This window comes from Camelus bactrianus, chromosome 31 (assembly GCF_048773025.1).
Source record: "Camelus bactrianus isolate YW-2024 breed Bactrian camel chromosome 31, ASM4877302v1, whole genome shotgun sequence".
In the NCBI taxonomy this organism is placed as follows: Eukaryota; Metazoa; Chordata; class Mammalia; order Artiodactyla; family Camelidae; genus Camelus; species Camelus bactrianus.
In genome coordinates, this window is record NC_133569.1 from 17552372 (window position 1) to 17573693 (window position 21322).

Sequence of the window (21322 nt, forward strand, 5' to 3'; positions counted from 1 at the left end):
GAAATGAATGCCTGGGTCATCAGGCCGAAGTGGGGCGCTCTCAAGCCAGACAGGACAGCCGGGGCTTGGGCTCCTCCGGGCTGCTGCTGCCACCCAGAGGGAGACTGGGAAATGCCCAGACCCTCCTGATCTGTCCTGCCTGGAGTGGCCACAGATAGTGGGTACAGTGGTGGGATGCGGTGGTCACCTGTGTGACACTGCTGACCACTGAGAGTTAGTGGGTCAAGCTACAGCCTGGCAGGGGCTGTGGGGTCCTGCTGGGGCTGAAGGCTGGTTTCCAGGTGGAAAACCTACAGATGTTCTGAGGCATGGCCTCAGCTTCGAATTCTGCAGGAACAAAACACCACAAACGCAGTGGCTTAAAGCAGCACAGATTTATTCTTTAACAGTTCTGGAGGCTGGAAGTCTGGAATGGGACCCATGGGGCAAGGCGATGGCTGGGCTGTGTGCCTCCCATGGGATCTAGGGGACAACCCATCCCCTGTCTTTTCCGGCTTCTAAAGGCTGCTGCCTTCCTCGGCTTGTGCATCCTTCCAGCAACGGCATCATTCCAACCTCTGCTTCCATCACCACATCTCCTTCTCTGACTCTTGAAAGACCTTGCCTCTGCCCCTCTCCTCCAGGGACTCTTAAGACTACATTGGACCCACCTGGATAATCTCAAGATCCTTAACTTAAACACATTTGCAAAGCCCCTGTTTGCCACGTCAGGTGGCAGAGCCACAGGCCCTGAGGATTAGGACGCAGACGTCTTTGGTGGCGGGGGGCGAGGGGAGGAGGCATTATTCTGCCGACCACGGGCACCATCTCAAGCCAGAGCGCTAAGGCTCCCTTTTGGCTTTCAGTGATTGTTTCTATTTGAATAAAGAAAATCAGACCACACGATCAATCGGAGAAGCAGCCGCTATTTCCGTGACACGCTCCCCTTGACCTTAGTCTGGTGGGTCACTGGATAAAGGCTCACAAGAGGCGGAAAGGGAAGGGTGTGTCCTCCTGCGCATGGCCTCAAGCAGTGAGAAGTCACTGCAACTAATCTGAGACTTAAACTAAGAAATTCGCCCTAGAAAGCCAGCGGGGTCGCTGGGTGCCAGCTCCGTCCCCATGTGGCACCTATTCAGGTATGCGGGCAAGGGCCACCTGCTGAAGCCTCAGCTGCAGAGATGAGGCTGCCAGGTGGCCCTCCTGAGTCTCCTGTGTGACACACAGCTGGGGCAGGTGAAGGGGGGATGTGACAGCTGATGGCACCGACTGGACGAGGACACTCACCTCTGTCCGTGAAGACGAAGGCAAGGAGGGCAGGAGGTCATCCACGCTCCCGATCAGCTTCCGCAGGGTCAGGCCCACGTTCTGGGAGAGAAAGGGGCAGGGTGACTGCCACCCTTTGCTTTCTGAGAAAGCCGCATCTCCCTCGGGAAGAGCCCTTCTGGGAGGGTACCTGCCTCCTGAGGCTACCTGGGACTAAATTCCCTGTGGTCACCTTGCTGTAAGAGGGTCTTCCCTGGAAAGGCACCTGCTGGCCCCTCCCCATTCCTCCTCTGGGGCTGGGCTGGGCAGCCTCCGCCTCCCCGTCTGCGGCTCCATCCCACCTCTCACCTTCACCACCACCACGTAGCCCTCAGGAGGCAGCTGGCAAAGCTCGTTCTTGAGGTCGAGCACGGCCCGGACCAGCTCCATGACGTTGAGGTACACCAGGTCGTCAGTTCGGTCCAGATTGGCTGTGGGCTGGATGGACTGTGGGGGAGGGGAGAAGAGCAGCAGATGCCGGAGGGCAGGGTGGCCAGTCAGGCGGTCACTACCATTCTTTCCTGGGCAGGCATTCCCGGTGCCAACTCAGCCACCAGCCCAATTTGCAAAAGCTCTTCTCCGAAATAGTGCCTTGTCCTAGAGGTGTGTCCCTCCCTTCCATTTCAAGGCCAGTGGTTCTCACATTAGAGTCTGCCTGAGAGTCTTACAAAAATACTGGTGGCCGAACCATCACCTAGGCATGGGGGCCAGGTGGTTTCAAAGCTCCTCAGCTGATTCTAAGGGGCAGCCAAGGCTGAGACCCACATCCCAGAGTGAGGAAAACCATCGCCATGCCAGCTACCATAAGAACGATGTGGGGGCACAGAGCCCAGGGGCAGCTGGAGAGTCCACACCTCCTGCACCTAGGGCTGGACCAGTGAGCTTTCCTCTAGGTCAGGCCGGGGTGGAACAGGAGACAGGAGACTGGTCTTCTCCTTGCTTTTTTATGAATTAGCTGTGTGGCCTTAGATCAGGCACTTCCCCTCTCTGGGCCTCAGCTATATGACAAGGACACGGGATTGGATTATTTCTGAGGACCTCTGAAGTCTTCACAGTCCAGGCCTCCAGTCTTGTGGGGCCCTGATTCAAGTCCATTACCAGCTTCGGCAGGGCCAATACGTACCTGGGCGCCCAGCCGCGGCGGCTTCTGTGGGGGGCCCGTGAACTCCGCTGCAACGGGGAGGGACAGTCAGTGGGGGATACTCTCAGCACCCCGACCCCTCCCCTCGTACCTGCTGGTAACCAAGCCAAGCCTCTCTCCACTACTACCATGAGGAAATTAAACCTGAATTCCCGGAAGATGGCAGGAAAATCACCTCTGGTCCCCCTGGTCCTCTGTAGTCAGGGACAAGTACTGTCCATTTCACAGACAGAAAAAGCCAAAGTCACAGCAGAGACAAAGTGATGGTAGATGTTCCAGCCTCTGGGCTGCTGCACACGGGGCCCTGACCTTGACAGTCAGGAGGGAGAACCCTGCTCTGCAGGCAGCAGGTGGCCTGGAGCCCCACTCTGGTGCAGCAGCAGCTGATGCGGTAGATTTGAGGCTTCCCTATTGTCCGCTTTGACTGTTTGGGGGTCAAGGAAGTGAAACGGCAGAACCACGCTATTGATAAGCAAAGACACACACAAGCCCTGTGGAGCTGCTGGAAGCGTGAGCCCAAAGTCGAAGTGAGAGACCTGCTTCTACTCTCCTTCGGCCACCAGGGAGCTGCGTGACCAGGGGAGCTCACTGCACTCTCTGGGCCTTAATTTTCATCTGTCAAATAGGAGGGTTCACTCAGAAAGAACCCTGGAGGAGCCAGGCTGCCTGAGCTCAAATCCGAGCTCTGCTAATGACTAGCCTTGTGACTTTGGGTAAGTTACTTAACCTTTCTGTGCTGGTTCCTTGTCCTTTGTAAAATGGGCATCATAGTAAATTGTACTTCTCATAGGACTGCTGTGGGATTAAACGAGTTGATATTTTTAAGCAACTTGGGCTGGTGCTTGGCTGATGTCAAGTTTTCTGTGACTCTTGTCATTGTCATTGGTTACTGCCAACGTCATCATCACCATCACCGTTCTCGTCAGCCCTACACCTCTAGGACAATGAGGAGGAGCTGGCTCCCTGCTAGCTCCTCCCCCCCTTGCCTCAGCAGAGGCTACAGGAAAGACCCTGTGGGCTCAACGGGCCCCGCCCTCTTTCTCTCTTCCATCCCTGGGGACTGGAAGGAGGAGCAGTAACTGGGAGAGGTGAGCGGAGTGACTTTATTTGCCTCTGCAAAGAGCCACCAACAGAGGCAGGAAGAATCACCAGCTCCTCCAAATAAATGCAAGAAGGAGGTACACTGAAAAGGGGTCTGAGAGAGGTGGGATCTGGCGCCAGGCAGGGAGAGCAGGGGCCGCAGCCCAAGTGGAGGGGTAGATATCAACTCCCCAAAGGTGCTGCTCTGCACACTCTGGACTCAAACTGGGCAGATGTTTCTACAAATTGCAAGCACACTCCACTGCTCTCTGCAGCGGGCAAGGATGGCGGCAGCACGCAAGATGTCAAGCGGAAACTCCCGCCAAGAGGAAGGATGCTCACACTTACTGTAGCCCGCCTCCTTCTCCGGGGTCTGGAAGGAAGGAAAGAGGACACGTCGCTGATACGACTCTGGGACGCTGGGGACCCCCCCACTTGCCCCCTTGCCCTGTTCCTCACCCCCTCAAGTATCCATTTAGGGGTTTAGAGATCATAGCTGCAGGGGGGCCTGGGGGCGGGAACCCTCCTTTCTCAGAGGCTAAGGGCCCAGCAGCAGAGGGAGGTGGCACTCAGGATGTAGACCTAATGTGAGCTCCAGAAAGGGGCCTCCCGGAAATCAGAGTGAAGGGGAAAAGATGTGCTCCCAAGGTGAGAGGCAGAAAGGAAGAGATGGGTGGGCCTGGAGCTGGGGTTCCACTGACCACCAGTGCCCCAGCCCCAGGCCTTCACTCTAAGGCAGAGGCCTCCTGGTGACTTACCAGCGGAGACTTATCATTCATGTAAACCATAGGGTCCTGCAGAGGAAGAAACCAAAGCAAAGGACTTAAGATTCTAGAATTAAAACCCCCAAGGATGCATGGTGAGGATTCACTCTAGTCAGCTGGGGAAGCAAAAGGGGACACAAAGTGACAAATGGTGTGGCCATCTCTCCCATGCAAGCAAGTGTGGACAAAAAATGTCACCTGCTGTGTCAGTAAACAAAGGATGTTGCGGCCATCAAGCCAGCAACCACTGCAGCCAGCCCCAACTGGGCACCTTGAGAGGATTCAGGATGGAGAAGAGCAGGAGACCGGTCCTGGATAGCTGGGGTGCAGACCAAAGGAATGATCTCAGTGAGCCCAGACTCTAGCATCTTCCCATACACAGAGATTTACAAATGTTAGCCACTATAGATAAAAACAGATTTTGAAAAAAGTTTCTTCTGTGTAGCACAGGGAACTCTGTTCAATATCTTGTAATAACCTTTAATGAAAAAGAATATGAAAACGAATATGTATGTATATGCATGACAGGGGCATTGTGCTGTACACCAGAAACTGACACAGTGTAACTGATTGTACTTCAAAAAAGAAAAAAAAAAGAAAAGCGCTAAATTCATTAACTTGAGATGTCTAGTTTTCTTTAAATTAACAGTGATCTTTCTATGTTCCAACTACCTGCTTTCTGTTGCAAAACTCCTATAGATCCTGGCTCCCCCTTGACTTCTTTGGAACAGTCCCTCAGAGTGATCTGGGAGGCTGCTGTCTTCTGGGGTTAAGTCCTCAGTTTTGTCCTCAAAATAAAACATAATTCTCAACTTCTAGGTTGTGCATTTTTTTCAGTCCACACGCAGTTATCAAAATGTGCCCAGCAGCGCCGCAGGGAATGGTGACCCTTCCCACCCAGGGCTCAGTGGCCGCTCACCAAGGATTTCTCCTCCTGCCTCAGCCACTGGTAATCTTCCACCATCTGCTTCTGCTGCTTGTCCAGGATCTGCCGCATCTTGACCCTCTCGGCCTCCCACAGCTGCTGGGCCTCCTCTCGGCTGCTGGGTCGGATGAAGTCCTCCTCCTGAGAGGACAGTGGGGAGACAGGGGAGGACACAGTGAGCCCAGCCCCCACACCCAGGAGGGAACACCCTCTGAAGTGCTTTGCGGGAGCCACAAGTCTTGGCCTCACCAGCTGCTTTTTCCTTGTAAAGTTGCTCTGAAATCTGCAGATATCGAGGCAGTTATCACTGGGTTCGTCAGCCGCAAGCACATGCCTGTGGGTCAGTGAAACTCCACACCCAAGGGCACGTAGTTTAACATGCATTGTATGCAAATAATCACGTGATCTGTGACTACCGTTTTATTTTCAGATTACTGTCCTAATATTATTTTCTCAGTCGGCATTTGTTATGGTTGCTGTCACTTAGTAAGTTCAGAAACGCAAAGCTAGCCCCCTGGGAAGCCTTGGGCGCTAGACCTAAGACGGTGGTGGCAGGTCTGCAAGCTTTGAGGGGCAGATGTGGGCAGGACCCCAAAGCTGTCCTTGGTGGGGCAGAGCCTGAGATAGGGAGCAACAGTATACACCCGTCTGATCGTGCCTGCTTAGTAAAACAAGTTACTCTTGATTAAGAAAGTAGCTTGGGTGGTTTCACCAAAGGTTAAAAGAAATGCATGAGCTAAGAGATAAAGAGAAGAACGAAATTTACAGAAATAGGGATCTATCGGTACACAATAAATGCTTCGTCTCCCAGCCTTATTAATCTAACCCTGTTTTAACTCATTTGTGGGGCTTTGGACCTATTCCCAGTTTCACCTGCTATTTTTTAAACAGAAGGTGCTGCATTTCTTCCTTAGTACTTCTCTTCCCCCAGTCATCCCCAGAATGCATTTACGTAATTATCTGCTCAGTCTCTTTAAACTGGTTTGCTTTTTTCCTGTGGCCCACGATCACCTAGGTCTCCTGGACGTATGTGTATTACTGGCATGTTTTCCATTGCATAAAGCCTGGGGTGGACTTTGCTGGGGGCAGGTGACCTTACTATGACATCCAAGTCAGCAATCCGTCCAGATCCTTCCTTTAGAACTCGCCAGTGTGCGTACAGGTCACGTGAGTAAAATGCTAAAAATTATTTTCAATCTACTTTAGCAAGACATAATCTCTGCCAAGCCTCTAAAAAAGATGATCCTCATTAAAATCCCTAAAACACACTTGACTATAACAACACAGTTTAAATGTAGTTACACTGGTGTGTTATTCCTTGGTTCTTTCCATTTCTACTACTGCTTTCAATTTCTAACAAAATGTCTCCTCATAAGTTTGATTTCTTGCTGAAATATTCCTTGCTCGTTACTCTATTCAACAACTATTTTTTAAGCTGCAGCTACGTGGCAGGCATCGGGGTGGACGCTGAGAGGGCAGTGATGGTTATGTACGCAATGTCCCTGTTTTCATGGGGGCTAAGTAAACAACAGTAGGCTGGGGTTTCTCAACTGCAGAACTAACATTTTGGGCCAGATAATTCATTATTGGGGAAAGATTTCCCGTACGTTGTAGGATGCTTACAGCAACTCCACCCACTCGATGCCTATAGCACCACCTCAGCTGTAACAAAAATGTCTCCAGACGTCACCAAATGTTCCCTCGGAGTTGAGAACCACTAGTTAGATTTTATTTTAAGAAAACAGATTTCAGAATGTTAGAGTATTTTATAATCATAGAATCGTTTTAAAAAAATAAGATTTACTTCACAGAGGTTGATGCCCCCCAAATGAGGAATTTTAAAGCTGTAAATATCTCCAGTTAAATGCCAACACCTGCCAACATAATGGTACAGGCTATTGACAAATAGTGACAAATAGGAACTAAGTGTCAAACATTCTGAATATAGAGCTAGGAATCACCAGGGAGAAGAAAAATGCCTGGACTAAGGAAGGCTTAGAGCAGATACTGGCAGGAGTTGTGGGGCTCAGGAAAACACTAGGTAGTTCTGTAAGTGCTGGAAGAAGAATCTCACCACTCAAATGTCTAGTATGCCCCAGGGCTGATCGCCATCTTACCAAGTATTTTAACATGTATTGGAAGATGTGTTTCTATATCTTCCAATTTTACAATAAAACTCAAGGAACAAATGAGATGTTAAAAACTGGATCTCGTTAGGGCTACTTGTCTGAAATGTAGCTCCAGTATTCTTATCAGGAAATGAATACTTACACGGCTGGTCACTTTTAAGAGGAATCAGGTCCTTGTGGTGTTTTAAAACAATTCTTGGGGGCAGGGGGTATAGCTCTGTGGTAGAGTGTTTGCTTAGCATGCATGAGGTCCTGGGTTCAATCCCCAGTACCTCCATCAAAATAAATATATATATATGTTAAAAAAAAGTTATTGTTAGCTGTGACAGCTTCCATAAACTGGCTATACCCCATCCTTCCAGTCTTATTTCTGCCTCCACATGCACCCTTCCTCATTCTAGACAAACAGCTCCCGCACTTGTCTTGTGGTTTCCCATCACTCAATCTTGGCCCCTACTGATGCCTCTGCCTCTTTTATCCCCTGCATCCCAGTTTCTTCCTGTCCTAATCTTCCCCATCCTTTGAGGACCAGCTGCAAAAAAGGAAAAGCTGGAAGGAGCTGATTTTTCCCTCTGAACTCCCACTGCACTTTTTCTGTACCTCTGTGTGCCTCTCAGAGCTTTCAGGCTTGCATTACAGGTAAGCGCACACCTGCCCTGTTCCTCTGGCCAATGGTAAGCTCACTAAAAGCAGTTCTCCCTTCAGCACCGAGGACAGCACCCCAAATTGTCCCTTAAAGGGGATACTGTTCATTGCATTTTACTATTCTTTTAAATCTCATTTGTGAGGTCTTCAGGAGGGAGATTTCTGCCATGCTGACTCTGGTGTGGAATCCCACAGATTCTCATATGAGTCAGGCAATAGAGTTAGTCAGCTTGAAAAATTCTTTTTGTGGGAGAACCATCTCTGATTTTTCTTAAATGCTTTACAGGGTGCCTATTATACCTTTTCAGCATTCTACCTGGAAGAGGCTTTCTCAATGTTTCTAATGTATACCGTAAAATGGAGTTTTTTTTTTAACTTTTTTTTTTTTTTTTTTTTGCTTATTTTAAGAAATGCTCATTATGTTCTTTTAGGCAGACTTTCCCTTCGGCAAATACTTCTAAACCTCTGACACAAAAGGTCTTTTTATTCCTGCTGCACAGTCTGTCTTTGTGGAACTGAACAAAGTCCTTACGGTGAAGCAAGGATTAGACAAAGGCAGTACCGCCCCTCAAACATGTGAAATACCTTCTTTCTGAAAGGACGCATTTTAAAGGCAAACTCACTAAAACTCAATTAATCATGAACAAAGAGTCAAGGGCAGGGAAGTGGAGGAACTGAACCCCGCCTAAATGATAGTGCATGCTTAAAAAATGTAGTTTCATTATTATTAAGTATATACTAAGATATACATTGGTTACATTAATGTAAAAGGGGAAAAATGAGCTAGGTCAGGGGAAAACGTATTCCACGAGAGATCTCACTGCCAAGAATTCTAAGTTATCTTAGTCATTTCAAAATTTTACTAAATTAAGAATAACAGCATAGACTATATCAACATACTTTCCTACATTTTGTAAATCTATAATCGAAATGTAGTTTTCCCCCAATTTTTTGAGACCTGTATCCTGAGCCCAGAATATCATGAGTGGATACAGAGTTAGAGCCACAATAATAAGGGTTTTAGTCTGTTCTGTCACTTATCAAGACTCAGTAAAATATACCAAGTGTTCATGGCAATGACTGCAGGGGCTCTCCGAATTGGAGGAGATGGTGGGTGGTGGCAAGTGACAAGTGACAAGCACAGGTGCTTTTTTTTTTTTTTTTTAACATAATTTGACAATTAGAAGCTAGTTCAAGAAATATTCAGTGCCTCATTGTGGACAGTTGGCAACAAAGAGGGGCCTGGGGAGGGTGTGGCTTCGCCCCACACTAGCCTCCCAGCTCCTCCCAGTGCAGCGGCAACTTTCACAAAGCAGCAGGAGCGGCGGCCACGAGGAAGCCCTTCCTTGAACTGAGGAGAGACTGAGCAACCGCGACAACCAGGCAGGGAGGGCAGAGCGGGGCAGAACTCCAGGACCTTTCATTTTCTGGCCTCATCGGGCTTGGCTGCCCTCTGCTCATGAGATGCCACGCTTCCACCAGGGCTGAGGAAAAGGGGGGAGCGTTTTACATCATTTGCTGCAGCATTAGCGTAGGGATGGAGCGAGTCTGGGTCCAGCTGATGTCCTCAAGAGCAGAGCCTGGCCCTGCCCCCCAGCCTCTGATGTGTTTGCAAAGGAGAGGGAGTCACAGAGCCCCGAGGTGGCCTGACTGGTGACTAGAGGTATGGAGGGCACCTCCTGGGCCTGAGGATGTGGGGCTCCTGGTGTCCCCAGCACCTCCCTCCAGAAGCCTCCTTGGTCCTGGCTGGGACCCAGCATGCAAAGCCCTCTTACCCGCATGCTGTGGCGCTTGAAGACATTGTGCCGGTGGAGAGGTGGGGTGTGCAGCGAGTTTACGGGAGATGGATACTCCATAGGGCTGGTGAGCGTAGGTGAGCTGGCACACAGACCCTCAGGGACCTATTCAGGAGAAGCAAAGAAGCACCAGGCACAGGGACAAGGCAAGAAGGTGAACGATTAGCTGCTACAAACATGAGCACAAAGAAACAATACACGAGCACCATGGGAGAAACAGGACTTGCTCTCCAGGAGCTGACAAAAGACAAAGTGTGGGCATTTCACTGGCCCCGTTTGGGAGACATGGCGGAGCGATCGACATACACGGCTCTTGGCTAGACGTCAGCACAGACACTGTGGCCTTTTTCATCTAACAGCCCTTCCATGATGCTGTGCAGACGATGGGTCTATGCACATTACTGACCTACTAAGGACATGTCTCCTCCCTCAGGACTCTTCAGAAGAGAGTTGTATTTCAAAATCATGTTACAAACTGACAGATGTGATCAACCCATAGGTTATGTGGGTTTAAAAAAACCCCCAGTATTTTAAACATCACAAAAGAGTATGTTTCTTTTTCGGGACATTGCTTCTATCTTCTGCATCAAGGTTTCTTTTTTTTTCACATGAAGAGGGTTTATCTGTTCCTGGTTAGGCTTGTTCTGGCCCTGGAGCATTTTCTTGATAAATATAATGGCCATGGGACAGAAATAAAGGAGCACCAAATAAACAGATATTGTTTCTAAGATTGAGCAGGGACTCTGAGCTGAGGGAGGTAAGGGAAGAAAAGAGGGGGTCCGAGCTCCTTATGACTGAGATGCAACAGAGAGACACAGCACAGAGATCCTCTAAGACAGGGACCTATAGCCGGGGAAGGTCCCATGGTTGGTAATGATGGAGGTGGGGGAAGCTCAGGTAGAGCCCGGCTCTCTCTCCACTGGCCACCCAGGTACCAGCCAGGGATTCTGTAGGGAACCCCAGGGAGCAACTCCAATCTCTAGGGAACATCAACTGTCCCCAACTGCCTGGGATCCCTTTTCAGAAGGCTCTGCTCAGGGGAGGGGGCCAAGGAGGCTCTGGGGATGAGAGGTCACTGTAGACAGGCACATGGAGCAGCAAACACTGCGGACAGGTGTGTAAGGCACGTCTTAGCTGAGGACAACCTGGTAGCATTGCAATTTGATTCTTTTGATTTCTGGGCATTCTGAGTTTGAATTCTTTCCTGGGTACCAAAGAAGAGCCAATGCATCCACCTCCATCACCCAAGCAGGTGACTGCTGCTCCTCAAAGACACGAGAATGGAATTTCAAGTTGGAACGAGATGAGAACTGGCCCTGAACCTTCCCAGCCCTCTGGTTACATGTTTACCTGGAACTGCAGCTTGGGTGCCAGAAGGTTGGTTTGTGGAGGGGGTCTGTACTTTGGTCGGCTGGGCTGGAGACAGAACACAGAGATGAGTCAGTCCCTGTCTCTCTCCTTGAGTGAGCATAGCTCACCAAGGAGAATATCGGGTAGGAGACGCGTCAGGCTTATTCAGGATGAAGAAGATGAGGGACAAAGTTATCATTAACTCCATCTGCATCCACTTACTGAGCACCCATTACTGCCAAGTGAGAGGAAGGTACCTAGCCTCTCTGCCCTTCTGGGGGCCATGGCTAATTGGGGGGGGGTGTTACTGATCTCTGCATGTGCAGCCTCGCTGGATATGGGAGCACCTGCCAAGTCAGCAGTCAAGAGCCACGGACATCCAGACGGAGGTCATGGAAGGCTTAGGGACTCATGGCAGCTTCATGGAGGAGATGAAAACTGAGCTGGGCCCTGACTGAGGGAAGGTGAAAGGCACTGCAGGCAAGGACGACAGTGAAAAAAGCCCCAGACTGACGGGGCTGCTATGGACTGGACGCCTGTGCCCTTCCTCAAATTCATATGTTGAAATCTTAACCCCAAGTATGACGGTATTTGGAGGTGGGGCCTTGGGGAAATAGTAAGGGTTAGATGAGGTAACAAGGGTGGGGCCCCTGTGATAGGATTAGAGTCCTTAAAATGATAATAATAATAATAATAGACACCAGAGCTCTCACCCTCCCCAAGGTGTAAGGACATGTGAGAAGGTGGCCATCTTCAGGCCAGGAAGAGAGTCCTCACCAGACACTGAGTTTGCCAGCACCTTGACCTTGAACTGCTCTGTCTCCACACTGTTGTTGAAGCCACCTGGTCTGCGGTGCCTTACACGGCAGCCCAAGCTGACTGTACAGGCGTGGTCCCTCGTAACCCACCCACCTAATAGCGGGGCAGAGGGGCAGTGATGTCATGAAGGGCATCGATACAGAGGCTGGACCTAAGGGACCTAAGAATGCCCCCTACTGTGTGCCCCCAGGGGGGTCTAATATGGCTCTAAAAACACCAAAAAGAAAAGTGCTTCAGCCTCCGGCAGGAAATATGCCCAAGTGATTCCCTGCTCCAGCAGACCCACAGGGTGTCGGCTGTCTTGCTGTCTCAGATTCCATCTGCTGATGTGCTGGGGGCTGGGTTCAGTGCTGATGGATGGTTGGGTTGAGGGGCTGAGAGGACCGCAGGGCGCGTCCTACCTGTCTTGTGAGAGGAGTTACCTAGTCAGGCCTGGAATGGGCCAGACAGGGACCCAGCTCTGCTGTGATTCACGGGACCGAAGAGGCCAGGGCTGGGCTCACCTTGGGTGGGGGTTCCTGGAAGGCTGCGGGCTCCAAGATTTTGGGAGGTCGGTAGCGAGCGTTCCTCTCTTGCTCTATAGCGATGTCCTTTTCCATCTGATAAATGTCACTGCCCAGGAGTCAGGTCAGATAAGGAGAGAGAAACAAAGTCAGAACGCTGCCAGGGGCTCCTGCCTTCATGCCACCGAAGCCCAGATCCCATTTCTGTGTCCCCTGCACAGGGCAGTGGGGAGCGCCCGCTGAGACAGGCTGGAATACAGACCCATGGCCGCCCCCGCCCCAAGGCTGAGAGGATCACAGGAACGGATCTAGGGCGGGAAAAAGTGCGTGGAGAACCAGTCCCAGCCGCATCAGACAGTGGAAGCGGTGTCTCCCGCCCACCTCCCCACGCCCCTTGACCCCCGTCCCTGTGATTGGCGCTGATCTCCCATGTAGATTTCTGACGTCCCGGACAACTTCATGGCCAAGGCCAGTGTTCTCCACCTCCTATTTCTCATTAAACCTCCCACCTCTGCATTCCTGCTGGGTGCTCGTGGGAGGGGGCTGCGCCTTCCCTGCCAGGTTAGCTAAGTGCATGCTTCTCGCCTATTTTATCCCCAGTCCAGTGGTTCCCAACCTGGGAATCACAGACCTCGGAGGACAGGAATGATTGCAGGGGGTCCATGAATCCACACATTCACATGGGTACCAAGCACTGTCTGTAGACAAATATTATGTGCTACTGAAGTAAATTTCTAGGCCCAGGATGGAGCTGCTCCTGCCTGGGGAGTCATACCAGCAAACCAAAACATAAGCAACTTCTGTATCCTTCTAAATTCTCTGCTTAATCAAAAACCAAGTACCATCAGTCAGCCAATCCAAACACCAGGCCAACTCGGGGCCGTCTACTTACTTCCTGCTTCTTATTTATTCTCTGGTTTTCTCTTCCTTGTTCTTTACTTTTTATCTTATAAATACGTCCTGCCTTCTGCACCACTTTGCAGTTCTGAACCCTTGGGAAGGGAGATGCTGCTCCACGGAGTTAAATAAAGTTTGTTATCACCTAAATTACCTTCTTTAATCATTTTCAACAGTACTATTAAATATATAATATTTGGAATTGTGTTTTCAGATGTATACACACATTCTGCTGTGTATAATAAAAAAATTCATTATATGGCTTACTACATTTTGTCAATCAATGGATTCTAAAAGTATATTGTTACATGGAGGAATTCTCAAAATTTGACATTCAAAAGGTTCTTCTTACCCCCAAAAGATTGGGAAATACTCATCAAATCCTTTCTTAGCTCTAATGGGCTGTGAGGCTGTGGCCAGAGGGAGGTCTCCTGAGGTCATCGGGGTCATCTGAGACACATGGGGAGAGGTGACTCAGCCCAGGGACAGGCACCCTGGCACAGCTCCCCATGCTTCTCAAGCCCCAGAACAAATTAAGACCCCATCACCCCAGGGCTTTTGCCCTCTCAAGTTACGCCTTTCAAACACTTTTCTCCTGGAACCCTTCGGCTTCTCAAATATTCCTTATAAGGGACCAACAGATGAGTCTAGAATTAATCAGCAGTGTCAATGAAGGGACAGGCAGGAACAGAGAGGCCATCTAAGCTGGAGCCCTGTCCACAAACAAGTGCAGTGGCACTCCCCCTGCCCAGGTCTGGGGTTCCCAGCCTCCCCCTGGGGTGCCTCCCCACAAGGTAGTTTCCAGGAGCATCTTCTTTCTCTAAAGAAAGTGCCAACATGCTGAGTACAGTGTCTAAAGTTGCAGTATTTAGTGTGAATTACAGTACCAGATTCCCTAAAGTAGGAGCCAGCAAACTAAGCCCACGGGCCAAACCCAGTCCCCCTACCTACTTCCGTATGGTCCCAAACTAAATATGCTTTTCACATGTTTTAATGATTGAAAAAATTAAAAATGACAAGTGAAAATTATATGAAATTCAAATTTCAGTGTCCACAAATAACGTTTCATTGAAACCCAGCTACACCCACTCATTTACGAGCCGTCTTCGGCTGCTTCTGAACTACAGCAGAGATGAGCAGTTTCAACAGAGACCATGCAACTTGCAAAGTCCCAAATATTTACTGCCTGGCTCTGTACAGAAAACATTTGCTGACTCCTGCCCCAAAGGATGCCAAAGATGTCAGACCACCCAAGTGGAAGCTGGTGGCAAGCAGGCCACCAAGGAAACAGAGGGACCCTCTGAAAGGCACCCTTCACCCAGGACTTCCTGGCACCCAGGGGATAATGGCTTTTGGACACCTGAGAAGGATCACACACTCAGGCCCCAAGGCTCCATTCAGAAGGCAAAGGTTGTAATAGGGAAGAACAAATCTGACTCTATATTAGATCTGTTTCTTTTATTTTAACCCTTGTATCCTATTGTTTGTTAATCACTAAAGGGATGCTGCCTGTAAGCTTAAATTGTACATAACAGCCCATCTCTGGGAACCCTGCCTCCCAGGTAATCAGCGTTAGGCTAAAATACCTCTGTTTAGCTCACGGGAAACATCCTGACCACGCCCACATGTGAATGACTGCAGGGAGGAAGAAATTAACACAGCCCCTCTGGAGTCGGAGGAGAACCAGTAAATGTTTGACTCTACTCCCTCCCTTTTAGTATGAAACAAGCCTGCATTCCAACTGGGGGAAGACAGTTCTTTGGGACACAGTCCCCCATCTTCTGGGTCTGCTGGCTTTCTGAATAAAGTTGCTGTTCCTTGCCCCAGCAACTCGTCTTTTGATTTATTGGCCTGTCGTGGGGCCAGCAGTATGAGCTTGGCCTCAGTAACAAGGTGACCCCTGGGTCACTGTTTTCACAGTCAAAAATCACCCCTTTCCCTGATGTCTGGGGGAACAATCAAAGGCAGAAGAGAGGCACAGGGGTGCTGCCGGGAAAGTAGGTCCCAAGCTCAGGCCAGGTGCCTGTAAGGTGCACCGCTAACCACAGCAAAGGGCCCGGGCACTTCAGTGAAAGTTTGATTCAGTCTTTGGGTTCAAAACCAAAATACATTTTCTGGGCACATCCTAGGAGCATGCCCTGTGCTCAGGGTTAGGAGAGGCAGCGATGGGGAAGCTGACCCTGGCTTGCTGTGTCTCGTGTTCATGTCTGACAGTGAACTTGGGTTTGACTTCCTGTCTCTGACACAGCGCTGAGCCTCTGTAATTCACGTGCGGCACCTTCTGCTGGGAGGATGGGCTGCCTCTGCCTGGACACACGGCTCTGTGTCGGTCAGAGGGGGTTCCTGTGCGAGTCCCAGCCTCACCTGCCCCTGCCTTGGGCCACTCACCAGCTCTGAGCCTGAATTCTCTCATCCACGGGTGGGGACAAGGACATCGACTGCATTTTGTTTAGGGAAGTATGCTGCAAACCTCTAAGTGCTGCTGAAGGGGAAACTCGCTCTCGGGGGCCCTGTGCCCGCAGCCCCCACCCACCTCCATGCTCACCTGAGGCTGCACACGAGCTCGGTGAAGCGGGGTCGCTCACTGGGGTCGTAGTCCCAGCAGCGGGTCATGAGGGTGTAGAGAACAGGTGGGCAGAGGTCGGGCTTGGGCAGCCGGTCCCCCTTCTCGAGCACCCCAATGACATCCTTGTTCTCCAGCCAGAAGAAGGGCTGCTTCCCAAAGCTCAGGATCTCCCACATGCACACGGCTGAGGGCGGAGGGGGAGGGCTCAGGGCCCGGGCTGGGCGGCCTTGCGCCTGGAGAGGCCGGCTCACCTTGCCCAGGAACAACTGTGCAGTCAGCACTCCACCCCTACCGGGACCGCCCTGCGTTCCCCCGCTCCCCCTAGAGCATCCCTGTAGGCTTGCCCACCATGGTGGTCCACCAAGGGACCAATCACCTGCATCTGTCCGCAAACTAAGCCCCCCTCCCAAAGCCCCTTCCACAGGGAGCTGTTGGGATTCTGTGGAATGAGGAGGAGACAGTCAAAGGCACATCACTGGGACCACTAGTGCCTTCCATTAGGAGGGAGTGAAACCTCCATCAGAAAGCTGGGCTTCAAAGCCTAGAGCCAATGCTGCCATGTGATCACAGGCAAGCCCCTGACTCGCCTGAGCCTCAGTTTCCTTATCTGGAAAATGGGAATAATAATAATGAGCCTTTACTGGCCCAGCCATGGAGACCCGAATGGGAGAATCTACATGGCTATGTGCTCTGTAAGTGGCTGTCTGTCCATCACCTGGGTTTGCTCTCACCTCTGTTCCCACCTTAGTCCCCTGGGCTGGTGGACACACTCATCTCAAGAGCCTTTTCTGGGAAGATTAACTCATCCTGCCCAGGCTGGCATTCAGGCCGTGTCACCCCCAACCCACCACTCACTTCTGGGACTTCTCAGTGGCTGCAGAAAAATAGAATCTTTGCAAGCCAGGGGTGGGGGTCCAGACCCTTTCCCCCTGTGCCCCCTCAGTCTGGCCACAGAGGTGAGGATTAGAACCCTTTTCCATGCCTGTCGGAAAGTCCACTCACCAAACATCCAGACGTCGCTGGCCGTCGTGAAGCGGCGGAAGTTAATGGACTCGGGGGACATCCATTTGATGGGGAGACGCGTCACAGAGGCTTGGGGTGGACAATGGGGTTACAGGAGTTATTTAAAGAAGAAAGAGCCAGATTTATCCAGAAATACAGCCTTCTCTCCAGAGACTGTTGGCCTGGGCTTACTCAGTAGCAGGCTCTTGAGGGGATTTTGGTTTCAGCGACCACCCCCAGGGACAATGCCATGACACCACTGCCACCTCACCTTTGTAATACTCCTCGTCCTCAATGTACCGGGAAAGGCCAAAGTCTCCCAGCTTCACACACTCGGGAGAGGCCACCAGGATGTTCCGGACAGCGATGTCCCTGGAAGAAGGAGGCAAAGACAAGATGAGAAGGTTCAAAATGCTTCAGAGGGACAGACAGACAGACAGATGGACAGAGAGACAAAGGAGAAGAGCGCTTCCGGGACCCGGCCTCAGGAGCAGAATGGACAGCTTCTGTCGGTCAGCCCCTCCCTGACCCACTGAGTCGTCCTGCTGGGGCCCAGCTCAGGCGGGAGCCTCGGCGGCAGCCGGGCAACTCCACCACATACACGGCTTGTCTCCTTCCATCTCCCTGCTGAGCCTTATCTGCTACCTCCCTCCCACTCCTTACACGTCCCTGCCGTAAAGCATGTTCCCGGTTCCCAGGACGTCCTCCAGGCACTGGCCCTGTTGCCTGCATTGTCCCCACTGCTGGGGATGCCGTCACCCTGCTGACTTTTCAGGGGAGACCCTCAGCCACTTTCCTGGTCACAAGGAACAACCCCTTGTCCCGCGGTTCCCTAGGACTGGGTACGCTTTGCGATGGCCAAGCAGTAGCTGTTCACCGCCAGCTTCGACGGAGCCCTGGGACAGCCAGGACCGTCCAAAGGCTTCACACACCCGAGGTGTGACCCAGAGACCCTCGGAAGCCCCAGTACGGAGGAGGAGACCGGGCACCGAGAGCTGTAGAAACATGCCCGGCAGCTGGCCGGTGGGAACAGGGGTCAGCCTAGAGCTGAGCTCTCATCCGCCACCCCCCCCCACCCCACTGGAGAGAACTCGCTGACTCAGTTTACCTCATGTTGCCAGCATCGCTTCTAACCCCAAACTGGCTCATCTCTTGTTTCTCCCACGCAGGCTCCACACCCTACCATTCAACTTTCTTATTGAAAAGATGACTTCAAAGCACAACTTCACGCAAACAAAGGAAGCAAATCTATTACCTCACCACCTTTGCCCCATGACTATTTACCCTTGTGTTAGAAGATGAATTCCATGAGGAAAGGGATTTTTGTCTGTTTTGATTATGACTTTATCCCAGAGCCTAAGACAACGCCTGGAGGCACACGGTGAGGGTTCCGTAACACTTGTTGAATGAGTGAGTGAATGAATTTCATATCCCTCACCATTGCTTTGCATGGTGTCACCCACAAGGCCACGTATCTGATGCTGATGGTGTTGGACTGAAGAATTCACCTCCTCACCCCTGTGCTCTGAGAGCATCCCCACTGTCTCCTCCAGAGGACCATGTCCCCTGTGGCGGGAACCTCCGTTCAGGGAATGGGAAGAAAGCCAGGTGGAGAAGGGACCAGATCTACAGAGGCAGGATTGGACTTGGCAGCCTGAAGGTGCTGGGAACTGGGGCAGTGCCAGTCACTCGGGCTGGAAGGGCTGGACCCCAGGATGGTCCCAGCACTGTCCTAGCCCAGTCTCTCCTGCCTGGCTGAGTGCCTCCCAGTGGGCTTGCTGGAGGAGAACAAGGCGAGAGCAAGCAGGGAAGGGATTTCTGGGACGTGGACTAGGATGCACTGAGTTACAGCCAGACACCTCGGACTTCAGGTTTACTCTAATAGCAATCCTGGGCGGGACAGATCGCTATTCCACTTTTCAGAGGAGGGAAGGGTTCAGAGAAGGCGCTCAAGTTATCACATAGGCGAGACTAGAGCCAGGCCTTCAACACCGGTCTGTGCAACTCCAGAGCCCTGCTCTACCCCACCCTGGCCAGGTGCCTCCCCAGCCCCACCTGTGGACACAGTTGATGCTCTCCAGGTAGGCCATGGCCTTGCAGATCTGCAGCGAGTACTGGACCAGGGTGAGCACCTTCAGGGCATTCTTGTTCCGCTCCAGGTAGTGGCCCAGCTGCGGGAAGGGGAGGATGCCGTGAGGACCCCGCCCAGCCTCGGGGTGGAGCCTGGAGGGTGGGGGTGGGGGGTGCCAGGCTGCAAGGCCTTCCCTGGGGGTGGTGGTGCAGGGAGGGCACACCCAGGCTGGCAAGGTCCGGCAACTTCCTCTACAAATGGCCTTGGGAGTGTTTCAGCTGGCATCCCCGCCACCGCCCACGAGGCCCTGCTCCCTGGTGGCCCGCCTGTCCTCGCACAGGTCCCCCCTGCCCCCCAGCTCACCTCCCCGTAGGGGTACAGCTCCATGATGATCCAGGTGGGCTCCTCCTCGATGATGCCGATCAGCTTCACGATATGCGGGTGGTCCAGGTTCCTCATGATCACTGAGGGCGGGCGAGAGGGCGGGCCCGAGCGCCTCTAAGGTCCAAGGCGAGACTCGTGCTTTGCTGACCCAGCCGGGTGAAGCCGGAGTGCGACCACCCACCCCCGCTGCTGGGGGCACTGGCACCGCCCCTGCCACGACCCCTCCGGGCTGGGCTCTGGACCGTCTCCAGCTCCAGGCGTGGGGGGGGGCGGGGTCCTCGGGGATGCCCACCTGCCTCGCTCATGAACTTCTCCTTGTTGTCCAGGGTGCAGTCTTTCTTGCAGGTCTTCACAGCCACGTTGACTTTCTCCCCTTTCTGCAACAACAGTGTGTCCAGGGCCTCAGTCCTGCCTGGTGCCCCAGACAAAATGTCCCCTCGCCAGTGTCCCCGCGGTCTTCCCACGAGCCTGGCCGCCAGCTGAGGGGGGACAGGTGATGCCTGGGCGTTTGGGTCTCTGCCGAGCCCACTCTCCTCCCGGTCTCTTCTCCTCCTTCCCTCCCCACCCTCTTCTTGATCAGGTACGTCAGGACTGGAAGAACTTTCGAGATCAGATCCCTCGAACCCCTGGCCGTCAGATGGGGACACTGAGGCCAAGGGGCCTCGCGATCTGCCCAGCGTTAGTGTGGCATGTGTGGAGCACGTGCAAGGCTGTTGTCAGAGGGGCGTCCCAGGCTCTCTCTCTTCATCCTTGGTTTTTTCCATTTTTGCTGCCCCTTTCCTTCAGCTCCGCCCTTTCCCCAAAGGGCAAATCTCGTCCTGCTCCATTGGTGGCCTCAGACCCCACCCTTGCTCTTCTCACGCTGCATCTCATCACGCCTCCCACCGAGAGCCAGTCTCCCCTCTCCAGGCGCTGCCTCCATCTGGGCCTCTGCTAGGGCTGCCCCCTTGGGAAGGACTCTTGTTTCCATCACTCCCTGGGTATTTCATAAATACAGCAGAGGGCCAGTGGGCCGACATCCACACACCACGGTGGCTGCCTCCAACCCTGGAGTATTCGAGCTCCTCTCTAGTTCCACAGAAGAGGGGTGTTGGGGGGAGGGGCTGGAACTCACGTGATTTGTGTAGACACCTTCATAGACCTCCCCAAAAAAGCCTTCTCCGAGGATACGACTCAGTACCACATCCTCCCGGGTGATGCCGTACTTCAGGCCTGCACATGGGGAGAAAGCAGACAGTCCCCAAGTGCACAAATCGGCTGGCACCCCTGGGAATCGGAGCATCTCCAGGCTCTGCTCCCCTCCTGCTCAGGCATTACTGGACCCCTCCAGTGACACCTCAGCCAGGATCCAGGGGCTGGTCTGGGAAAGGGGGTCTAGAAGTTTCCATTGTCTCAGACTCTGTTCCCTCTGAAGGCTGGGCCCCATGTCCATGCTCTTAGGACCCCCCAACACTACATACACACAAAGGGTCAATGGTGTGGGGGTAAAAACCACGATCTCCACTTTCAAAATCAAAGCTGCCTCACTCAGTTTTGTCCCTGTCTGAGACACACGTGGGGGAGGACAAAGGAAGGAAAGAAAGTCCCCCTGTGGTGTCACATGTGTCCCCAGATGTCTCTTCCCAGGGCCCAGGCTGTGGCTGACGTTGAGGGGCCAGAGATCTACCTCCCGGTCTTCGCAGGGTCTCATCAGGAATCTCTGCATAGATGTCTGATTCTGGAATGACAGAAGGGGACCCTCCATGGGCAAGATGCCTCAGGGGCACCGCCCGGAACCAGGTGTGGGGTTCCCTGTGCTGGCCAGTGGAACCAAGCTGACATCACCAGGAGGGGCGTGGGGAGGGACCAGGTGAGCACCTGGCTCCCGTCCCAGGTTTCAGAGTGACCACAGAGCCCAGGGACCTCTACTTGAGTCCACCTGCTGCTACCTGGTTGTCATTTAGGGCAAGCTGGTCTCCCTTAGTTT

The 21322-nt window shown here is 52.4% G+C and overlaps 1 protein-coding gene across 10 annotated transcripts in view; it reads right to left on the bottom strand.

The window, feature by feature from the left end:
- PTK2B (protein tyrosine kinase 2 beta) overlaps positions 1 to 21322 on the bottom strand; it is a 127832-nt gene that overhangs the window by 1468 nt on the left and 105042 nt on the right. For 3 of the 10 annotated variants that reach the window (XM_045511668.2, XM_074355615.1, XM_074355616.1), the window contains 17 exons: positions 21023 to 21073; positions 20471 to 20568; positions 19649 to 19733; positions 19336 to 19436; positions 18957 to 19072; positions 17173 to 17273; positions 16902 to 16991; positions 15879 to 16083; positions 12437 to 12545; positions 11115 to 11180; positions 9744 to 9869; positions 5189 to 5335; positions 4264 to 4299; positions 3848 to 3878; positions 2408 to 2454; positions 1594 to 1731; positions 1267 to 1347 (listed from right to left, as the gene is read on the bottom strand). In XM_045511668.2, the coding sequence (XP_045367624.1) occupies positions 1267 to 1347; positions 1594 to 1731; positions 2408 to 2454; positions 3848 to 3878; positions 4264 to 4299; positions 5189 to 5335; positions 9744 to 9869; positions 11115 to 11180; positions 12437 to 12545; positions 15879 to 16083; positions 16902 to 16991; positions 17173 to 17273; positions 18957 to 19072; positions 19336 to 19436; positions 19649 to 19733; positions 20471 to 20568; positions 21023 to 21073 (1628 nt within the window). The other 7 variants (XM_074355617.1, XR_012503445.1, XR_012503446.1 and 4 more) reach the window with 7 other exon arrangements.